The sequence below is a fragment of the Engraulis encrasicolus genome, chromosome 23 (assembly GCF_034702125.1).
Source record: "Engraulis encrasicolus isolate BLACKSEA-1 chromosome 23, IST_EnEncr_1.0, whole genome shotgun sequence".
NCBI classification, from domain to species: domain Eukaryota; kingdom Metazoa; phylum Chordata; class Actinopteri; order Clupeiformes; family Engraulidae; genus Engraulis; species Engraulis encrasicolus.
In genome coordinates, this window is record NC_085879.1 from 2,307,501 (window position 1) to 2,318,300 (window position 10,800).

At 42.5% G+C, this 10,800-nt stretch overlaps 1 protein-coding gene across 2 annotated transcripts; it reads right to left on the reverse strand.

Annotated features, from left to right (window-relative positions):
- Positions 1-4,979: 4,979 nt before the first annotated feature.
- Positions 4,980-9,664, reverse strand: hmgn6 (high mobility group nucleosome binding domain 6). Of its 2 annotated transcripts, none has more exons than XM_063190284.1 (6): positions 9,502-9,664; positions 8,473-8,499; positions 8,226-8,255; positions 7,945-7,989; positions 7,320-7,445; positions 4,980-6,038 (listed from the first exon to the last, which is right to left on the reverse strand). In XM_063190284.1, the coding sequence occupies exons 1-6, from the start codon at positions 9,514-9,516 to the stop codon at positions 5,988-5,990; spliced, it is 294 nt and encodes a 97-aa protein (XP_063046354.1). In that variant the 5' UTR covers positions 9,517-9,664; the 3' UTR covers positions 4,980-5,987. The 2 variants fall into 2 exon arrangements, with proteins under 2 accessions (XP_063046354.1, XP_063046353.1); XM_063190283.1 differs by having other exon boundaries at positions 7,945-7,992.
- Between the last annotated feature and the right edge of the window lie 1,136 nt (positions 9,665-10,800).

The following is a 10,800-nucleotide window of genomic DNA, read 5'->3' on the forward strand; positions in this document are numbered from 1 at the left end:
GGTACGCGAGCACACTGCAGGGGGTACTTGGAAAAATTTACTTCTAACAAATGTATGGAGCATAGTCACATTGGGATGGAGAAATCAATGTAGAACTTAAGTTATGGGGTACTTATGGCACAACGAAATGGCTTAGGGGGTCCCCAAGACAAAAAAGGTTGGGAAACCCTGCTTTAGGAGACATGTTCCTTCTCTCGTTCTACACAGCATTGTACATAGCATCCCCCACGTCAATGCATCAAGTACCAGAAATCAAGAGGGCGCTTTTTGCTGTGTAAACATCTAGTGGTGGCCATGGCGTTCTCATGGTAGAACTATATCTAGAAAAGGTGCCTCTAGCCTGCGTAATCCTATGCTGTTTTGCACAATCATTCCGATCTGACAGATAGCATGGATTCTACCCCTAAGTGAGGGTTCCACATCTTGGGCTCCAATCAGAGAGGGGGAAGGGGGTGAAAGGCGATGGCTGTAGTTTGTTTGAGTAGATACAACTGACACAATTGGCTATGGGCTACGTATTTGCCAAATTCACATTTGTAATGCTCAATGAACAGCCATGGGCAATTGTAAACCAGACCTTTCCTACGAGAAATTGCATTGGTAGCCTCCAGTCTCTCACTTGTGAGATCACCTGGTGTTAACCAGTCAAAGGCGACTCTGCATCCATGCAAATCAGAACCCGCTGGGTGGGCCATGATGGCCAAGCATCATTCAGAAAAATGTTTAATATGCCTTCTACTGCACACTGAGACTGAAGGGTCTCCATTTGACACCATCTCACTTTCCGAACCTCAGATGCCAAGACAAATGAATTAAGATGGCAAATTCACTCTGTGAACTGTGGCAAGGACAAAAAATGAGGGTCGTGTAGGGGGCTTGAGTCAGTGGGCAGCTGACACAATAGGCCACAGCCTGGCTAATCAGCCCTTCATTGTTCCTGGCCGCCTTTGGTCGACCGAGAGTGTCCACAGGGTCAGACATCCACTCTAATAGCCTAATGAAGTGCAATGAAAACCTGTGTGGCCGAGCGAGCGAGCGCTGGAGCAGCAGCGGGGCCAAGAGGACTGCCAAAGTCTCAGAGCCTAAATTAATTTACTTAGCGGTGCCGAGTAATGGACGATTGATCCATTCACAACCCCAGAGGCCCCCCGAGTTTTCGGAGTGCAAAAGACTGCACACAGCGATAATGACTGCCTGACCTTTAGCAAAGAGGAGAGATATTATCAAATTGGAGAATCGCTAAACGTTAGATGTTTATTAACGCTGAGAGAGAGAGAGAGTGGGAGACACAGAGAGAGAGATACACACAGTGATTAATAGTGTCAGTGGTCTGGTAAGGACGGGGTCTTTTATGCCAGGTGTGAACACACCACCTACTGTCAGTAGTGAAAGTACCTGACTATGGTGTCAAATCCACACACTGCTTCCCATCATGTGCCACTGTAGTGTTTTTGTATAAAAGTACATGCCTGTGCTTTTAATTTCTCTACTTGTAAACATCTAGCCTGCCTATTTTGGACGCCAGATGGAAATTAGCAATTGTGCTTTAGTCTGGCACATTTACACATTTATGTTTATTGATATGCAATGTCCTGAAAAAATCAAATAAAGTAAAGTCAAAGTAAAAAGTAAAGTGCTTTTACTGTATGTTCATTTATTATTTTGTCTTTAATGGGTAAAAAGTAACATTTGTTTTGAATGATGCATCTTTCTTTCATTTGGTTACGATATTGCATCCACAGCTACCAGCCTTCCTGTTTTTTCTTCTTCAATACCTTCCAAGCTCCACGCCTTTCTTTTATAATCAAATTGGTATGTTTTGACCACTGCTGCTGAAAAAAAAGAAAAACTACTGATTTAGCTACTCAAATCTTGGCAGGTCAGTCAAAAGTCAGCCTCCACCCAAGTCTTAGAGGGGTGGGGTGGTTAAAGTGTATGTAACAGGAGTAACAGGAGCAGGAGACGAAGAGACAAACAGAGAGAAAGCAAAGTTGTCGTCAAAGAGAGGAGTGGGCAAGACAGGGGTGTCCATTGCACAAGCACAGAGGAGAGAGAGAGAGAGAGAGAGAGAGAGAGAGAGAGAGAGAGAGAGAGAGAGAGAGAGAGAGAGAGAGAGAGAGAGAGAGCGGAAAGCAGAGAAGGAGTGACGTGGGACAGGAGAGAGGGATGAGGTCATGCGCCTGCATAGACAAGGTCACCCTTCAGCTCTGACAAGTGACACACACACACAGACACAGTGATCTGGATAGCCATCCAGTGAGACACGCTGGCCTCAAACCAGCAACACCATGGCCTTTGTCTTGAGCACCAGCCCTCACTGGCTTCCTATCTACCATGACACACACACACACACACACACACACACACACACACACACACACACACACACACACACACACACACACACAGACACACACACACACGCACACACACACACACACACAGAGACACACACACACGCACACACACACGCACACACGCACGCACGCACGCACGCACACACACACAAACGCACGCACGCACGCACGCACGCACGCACACACACACACACACACACACACACACACACACACACACACACACACACACACACACACACACGCGCACACACACACACACACACACACACACACACGCGCACACACACACACACACACACACACCAATCTTATTACATAATCTCACTCACTCCTCGGATGAAAGTCCACACATACAAAACACACCCAAACAAACAAAGACACAAACACACAGAGAGCCTCCCCAAACACTTCACACATCCTTCTCACACAAGCCCCCTCACACATACACATACACACGTCCTCCTCAGCAATGTTCCGTAAGCGTCTGTGGACTTATGTCATCCACTGCTGTGTGCTAGTTCCAAGGTGGCCCAGCGAGTGACGCACTGGACCAGAGGAACATGTTGGTAACTCCTCTTGGGGACGGGGGACACGACACTAACACTGACGCGGCACGGCGCCTGTTTGCTGTGCTGCCACACTCTCCAATATGCATCTGGATTGCTGTTTGGTGCAGGTTTACTGTAGCAAATGCTCAGTACGTTTTAAAGCCCTGGAAGCTGTGTCCCTCATGCCAACACAGAGGTCTGTTTGCTGTTTCCTGTGCTACACAGATATTGATATTGCTCTATTGCTGTAGCAAATGTCCACCAAATGACTCAGAATGTCTACAATGCAAGCACTTTAGAAATGAAAAACGTGAAATACAGTGCTTCCCAGAACATGTGTCTTTTATATTTTGGTTTGCAATTTGGTTCACACACTCACCCCACACACACACACACACACACTTGGGCTCGCATGCCCATGGGGACACAGGTTTGAGCCTGGCCTCTCGGTCTCCCCCACTCATTTCTTGTCATCTCTTCACTGTCACTATCAAGTAGAGGCATAACCACCAACCCCCCCCCCCCCCCCAACCACTACACACACACACACACACACACACACACACACACACACACACACACACACACACACACACACACACACACACACACACACACACACACACACACACACACCAAAAACAACAAATTAAAATAACGAGAACAACCAAAAAAGCAGAAAAAAACCAGAAGCCCTCATGCTTTGTTACAGTACCATAACTATCCTCAACCAATCCTACTTTCTGGAAAAACCTGTTACGGATGGTTTGGAAAAAGAAGAATAACCCTTGACCTAAAGTACACTCTATAAGAAAATGAGCAATGGGTCAGGTATTATAATTATGTCGCCATAGGCTGTGCAAAAAATGAATTAGTCTAAACTAATTAGTCACACGATGAAACACGTTAATGCCTTTAATTTCATGATCACAAACTATAGCGATTCACAATCAAAAGTTTTATTGATCCTTCCTTCATTAGGATATTTGATACTTTACAAAAGGATTTATTCCAAAATGTTGGTTTGCTCTTCCTTAAGTCAAGTGACGCAAATAAATCCATATGCAACACTGTCTATGAGGATTTTTTTTAAAAAACTCCTTAACACATACGTAACGACTTCGGGAGTGTTCAATAAGATTAAGATTAAGTGAATTAAGTAGGCTACATAAGGAGATTAAGTAGATAATACATCAGATTTATAATGATTACAATCCTAAAGCACAAGCCTCATCCCAACTCCAAATGCCTGCACATTTTCAGTTATTTAGTTTTCCTGTAAATAGCAGGAAAGTAAAAAATATCACGGCTGTTCTGTGATAATCATTCTTACTAAGGATTAACATGATGTTACTCATACATACCCTACTGACGTTATTACACTTTAATTATCTTTCATCATTCTTCTGTGTATTATTTCTAAGCACATCTATCTTATCTGGTACAATTGCAGCTACTTGATCAAGTTTGTAAAGAAAATGGCTCCTTAATCAAAACAATCTCTTGCTACTTCCAGAGCACAGGGGTGGATCATGGCTCTTCTCACTGCAGAAACAGCACAACTAAGAAATGTTCCTCTTGATTGTTTCGATGGCCCTTATCACTTTGTTGCCTCATTTTCACAGTTTTCCAGAGGGGGCATACCACAAAAAGCACAAAGGGAGAAATGTAGATAGTTAAATGGTTGTCACAAACTTTGTTTCAAAAGAAACTTATTGATATTTGCTTAGCGAAGGCAACTATTCACTAAGCTCATCCACACACAGGAAAAACTGTGAGGAAAATAGGTTTAAGATTGGGAGACCCATCTTAGTGTATTTCACTATGAGGACTAAGACCGGCTGCAGCATCTAGGCAGATTTCCCTTCACCAGTGCTAGCAATTCTCTCGAACTTTATTAGACCCATAGGTCTTAAGAAAGTTAGAGGTTTATTACTTCCCAGCCTGTGGTATACCCTCTTTAAAAACTATGCCATTCTAAGGCAGAATCAAAGATTGTCTAGGTTCTAACTTTTATCCCTCTCTGGTACAATGATCAAACACAAATAAACCATCACTGACACAGAGTGAGGAAAATTCCAAGGTTTTCTTTTATTAAGAGACATCCAGAACATCAGAGTGGTTTTACAGTCACCTGCATGAAATTTAAATCCTTAAAAAAAATTAGCATTTAGAAAATCGCTTTTTGAACAACAGCAAGACCTAGAACAAGCTGGTATTGGTTCTTTTTATGTTTGTCATTTTGTTTTAACAAAATATTTTATTGTGTTTATTTCTTTCTCTCTGGTGTTTCAGCAGGGAATTTTAATTTCATTCATAATTTTTTTCTTTTCCAGAGTTACGTCAACTCAATGTTCCATGTTTATTACACTGCTTGGAATGTTGTCAGATGTTCTAATTCCTCTTTCTTTATGGACAAATACACTGAAATGAAAACGAAAAACAAAAAAAAATGAACCCCAATTTCCGGGCAGAAGACGAATAAAAGCCAGAAAAAACCCACTGCACAGATGAAAAGTCATTAAAAAAGAGAGAGATATTCACTCATGTTAAAACGTGTTATGGGGCTTACAGGTAAAAGGAGACGGCTCGCAAACGCAAAAGGGACGACACACACTACTTCTTTACACGCAGCTACACTCTGTCTAGACCAGACAAGCTATCGACAATCATGAACGCTGTTTTTATAAAAGAAGGAAAAAATAACAGAAAAAGGGTTTTGTTGTATGGTGTGTGTATGTGTTTTGTGTGATTTTTTTCTTGCTCGCAGACTCTTGATATGATAGCGGCAACGTCGGGTCAGCTGCTCCGACTGTCTAGCTTTTCCTTTCTTCTCTTTTTTTTGTTTGTGCTAAAAATCTGTACTGATACTTATAAAATCATCGATAAAAATATTCCTCTGTTTTATCAATACGCCTTGGAGAGAGTCGGGGCAAACCACACAAGAGGCTCGGGCTTTCCTGGGACTGAAGATGGGCTGGAGAAGAGATGGTGAGAGGAAGGGGAGGAGAAGAGGAAGATGGGGGGAACGGTGAGAACAAGAGAGGAGGAGGGGGAACTGAGAGACGGGGCAGTGCTGTTACTCAGACTTGGCTTCCTCCGCAGCTTCCTCCTCAGGGGCTGCCTCGACCTGGAGAGAGAGAGAGAGAGAGAGAGAGAGAGAGAGAGAGAGAGAGAGAGAATTAATTCACTTGACATGTCCCCTGTCCCTGTTATAAAGTTTTTTGCAACCAGAATGACAGAGTCGTAATGTATTACTTAAAGGGATACTGTCTCATTTTTGGAAATAAGCTTATTTTACACCTTCCCTTGAGTTAAATGATAGGGTTTTACCGTTCTCCTATACTTTCAACCGTTCTCTGAGTACGGCAGTGCAACTTTTACCTCCAAGCTAACAGTTAACATTGAGTCCTATGAGACCAGTTAGCCGTGAGCTGGTCTCATAGGACTCAATGTTAACTGCTAGCATGGAGGTAAAATTTGCACTGCCATACCCCGAGAACAGTTGAAAGTACAGGAGAACGGTAAAACCCTATTATTTAACTCAAGGGAAGGTGTAAAATAAGCTTATTTCCAAAAATGGGACAGTGTCCCTTTAAGTGTGTAATGTCATAGTTGTGTACTACTATGGTAGTTAAGTTTCTATGACTATTAAATCATTCCCACTGATGAATTGGTGCACATTACGGGGCTACAGTTTTATTTAAGACTGAATGGATAACATCAAACCTAAACGTAGAGCTGTTTGACTACATACTGATGAAAATGAACATTATACATCTCATTGTTGTTGTGTGGATGTCATAACACTAAAAATGCCTGCTCATGGGTACATCTCTAATCTTATTTCTCCACCATCTGTCTACCCAGCATGCTCTCTGATGTTTTCATTGAGGGGGCAGCCATGAACCAAAACTGCAGCATAGTTGTTAACGACCAGCCAGGCCAGTGTGACATACTCATATCCTGACGAATGACACTGTATAAGATGGTGATCTTTTGCCAACTCTACTAGGAGACTTTTGCTGTGTCAACTCACCGATTAGAGAATGGGACCAAGCACACTTTGCAGAAGACTAATTAGACACTCTAGGTGTTGAATTAACACTTTTTAAAAATCTGTAGAATCGACTGAATATTACCATCTTATAATGTATCGTTAATAGTGTTAAGCCATAACTTTGACAGTCAAATTAAATAGCTTATTTGGTCCCATTTTCCAAGTGCTGAATTAACACTGCAACAGTGTGGCGTTGGTTTAAGACCACAAGCTTATCTTTAGAAGTGTTATTTCAACACTTCAAATCTGATTTATCAAGTTGTCAGTTATGGTATCATAGTTCTTCAACATAGCATATCTTTGGTCCCACTTGGCAGGTGTTTCATTAACACTGTCAAACGCAATACACACCTCCTCGGCCTTGGCCTCTCCGTTGTTTTCTGCGTGGTTTTCCTCGTTGGCCTCAGGCTCTGTGGTCTCCTTGGCTTTCGCCTTGGCCTTTTTGTCTTCTTTCTTGTCGTTCACTGCCTTGTCCTTCTGCACATACAACAATACCCAAACTATTCATTCATTCTAACACTTTGTGAGATGTTTTACCACTTGTCAGCACTAGGGGCAGTACAGCACACAACACACACCTACTTTTGTATCAGGCAAATGTTAATCAACAGGTTGGTCCTTTAAGGCTGTTTTAAAGCAGCACAGCTTACATACTAACTGATTACAAATATATGCATGTTTTGACACATGCATATATACATGCTTCTCCATGCACACAGTTCCAGTTATGCATGAATGTTTCACTTTCAACACCTGGAAGTTATTTTTTAAAATAGGCCTGTAATTTAGTAAGCACTGAACAGTGTCTCTGCCTACCTTGTGGTAAGTTAATTTTGTGTAATACTTAGTAAATGTTGTATACTCAGTGAATGTAAAATAAATAGTCTCTTGTTCTATATCCTGCAAAACCATAACTGTGGAACTCTGTGTGTGTGTGTGCACGTGCACACGCGCATGCACAGAGCAGCATGTTTACCTTGGCTGTCTTTTTGGGCTTGGGCTCAGGTTTGGGAGGTGCAGGCTTCTGTTCAAAGAAAAACAACAGAAAGTCAGCCGTGCTGTTGCAATGTGCTCTATATTTAACAACAGAACAGTATAACAAGATCATGCCACATGTAATAACACATTTATAATAATGACATTGATAATAATACATATGTTATATTTATTTAAAATAAATATCATTATATCAGTGTATTATTATAAATGATGCATTGTAATGAGGAAGCTGTAGCCAATGCTGTTAAATGGTCTTACCGAAGATAATCTTGCTGATCTTCTCTGGGGCTGTAAAGACAAAATGAGATTTTGTTATGAATTGATTGGGTTGAGTCAATTAACCAATTAAGTTAACCAATTACATGCGGCCATTACATTTGTGTTTTCTTTTTACCACCAATTAACCAATTAGGCCTACAAGCATCCCTAACGTGTGTAATTTATGAAACCACCAAGTGCGTGACAACTTTGAGAGAATAAAACACAAAACAAAGAGAAGACAAACCTCTTCCTTGGCCTCTCCATCGGCTCCCTGGGAAAAAAAGGAAAACAGGAAACAAATTAATCACAGCAAATGTATAGCACTTTACCAGCATGTACCAAGTGTGCATGGGGCAGTGACACCACTACCAAGTTCGCCTGACTGCATGACATGCACAGCACACCTAATCATCCTAAGCTACAGCCGTTCACCTGCTGGGGCAGTGTGGTCTTGCCACGAATTTAGTGCAGGAATAATCCGTTTACAGAAACTGTTTCAAAGGTCCAATATAGCGACGCCTGCAAGGTCTGTAAATAAGTTATTAGCGTCGCATTGTATTAGCCTCGTTTCGGGTGGGATTTGAAGGCACAATGGGATCGTGACACCTTCTGCATCCCCGGGCACTGTCCCCCGTTCTACTCAACCAACCCCGGAATTTTTTAACACGCCGCTGGGGGAGGGCAACCGGGAGAGGGGGGAGGGGCCGACTTCTAGCGCTTACAGCGCCATCCGGCGAGAGAAAGGTGCAATTACAGCCATCTGGCGACGTGAACAAAGAGAAAAAATATACATTTTTAGGTTTATACAGCATTATTTCTGGCTTTTAACACCACTAAATAAAACCTTGTATTCTTTTACAAATTATGGCGTCGATTTTGGGCACATTCGATCAACCAGCTCGATTAGGTAAGCGTTTGTTCTCGGACGCAGCACACAGAGGATAGTCCAAGAGCTGCAAAGCATGGCTGCTTCAGGTTTACCAGCATGGAGACCCAGCTAGACTTCAGACCTTACAGGCAGGACTACACAGCTCTAAGAAATCCTTCCTTATCACCTCCGGTGCTCGACGGTGGTTGATTTTACCACAGAAAAATCGCAAATAAAAAGCACAACATGTTTTACGCACCACGCTATTTTTTGCCAACAAACGGGTTTATAATTAAGACTTCGTTGTGAGGATGGCTTCACAATAAATAGCGAGCTATCAATAGCTGGTTAGGCTTCTCTGATTTCAGAAGCTGAAAGTAACCACACAATCAGTGAACTACATACCTTTCTCTTGGGCATTGTGGATTCCTGAAGGGTTTTCTTTAAAAGAACACTAAAAGCACTGCTTTGTTGCAGAGAGTTCACTGCATGTAAAAGGCGAATGTCTCCTTATACGAAGTAGTGTAGTAAACACACAGGGACATTAAAGCTAGTGGTTGAATGGGGGGAGGGGTGCGGCTAAGTCGTGATTGATGTGCGATAGGCCAATCAGCAGTTGCCAGTGAGAGCCCAAGAAGAAGGGGAATATCCATGCCGGTATTTTCTTTACGCGCGAAACGTTTATTGCAATGGAGGGAAGGGATAATAATAAGTTAAAATAGCATTTATGGGCTAAATAGTGCTTATGGTAAACGCTTTTGGCACCTAAAAATTGCATTTTAAAAGCTTGACCGGGCAGGGGGTGGTCTAAGCGCAAAGGCTTCTCAGAAGAAGCTCAGAAGAAGCAAGAGTTATTCTCTACTAATTCACCATGCCTATTACTGAGTATTAACAACTGCTGAAATTAATGAATTTGAACGAGGAAGTGCTATTCTGATATCTTGCCCTTCGTCCAAAATGGCGCCCTTCTTGCTCGTCATATTCTTGTTAGTCGGCTTTTCTAAATTCATTTAGGGAAGAAAAGCCTTTAGAAGCGCAAAGGGGGAATGGCGCCGGTAGGTGGCTACAGTTTTGCCTAGTGAGAAGAATAGCCTAACCCTCAGATGGTCTGCAGGATGAACACTCATAGTCGTAACCTTGCTCTGTGCACACAGAGAGTGTAGGTTACATAAATATATCGTATAATTTGGGCGATGAAATGACAAAATTCAAAAGCAACATTTCGCGTGACTGTTGGCGTTGTGATGGGGAACGTGCGTCAAAGTAGTGGCCTCGAGAAACAGCCATTGTGTACGTGCATAGAGTCACGCGACACACATGCAGACTAAATTCGTTCCTAGAATACAGCAAATACACTTGTGAGCATCAATGTTTCGCTACGAATAATATAAAAAGTATCAATTTCCCCCAGATTATTTGTGCTCGTGTCTGTGCAACAATGTTGCAACAATGACGCCTTTCTCCTCTTTGACGCCAGGGGGCGACCAGCTACAGTGCCTTGCATTACATGTGAAAAATCAACCCTAATTCCCCGGTAACAGTGCAAATGACTATGGCTGTGCTGAACAATACAGTCTTGGTTGTGCACGTCAGAAACATCCACGTGGTTCTTGACATTGCTAAATCCACGGAACCGTTGTCTGTAGATACTGCTGCCACGGTGATCAATTCATTTGCACATTTAAAAGAGCAATTGCTGTTCAG

Excerpts from the sequence above, each read along its gene's own strand:
- hmgn6 (XM_063190283.1), bottom strand. Across the intron at positions 8,256-8,472 it reads ATGGAGAGGCCAAGGAAGAG|CCCCAGAGAAGATCAGCAAG; the intron begins GTTTGTCTTCTC and ends TTGTCTTTACAG. Across the intron at positions 7,993-8,225 it reads GATCAGCAAGATTATCTTCG|AAGCCTGCACCTCCCAAACC; the intron begins GTAAGACCATTT and ends TTCTTTGAACAG.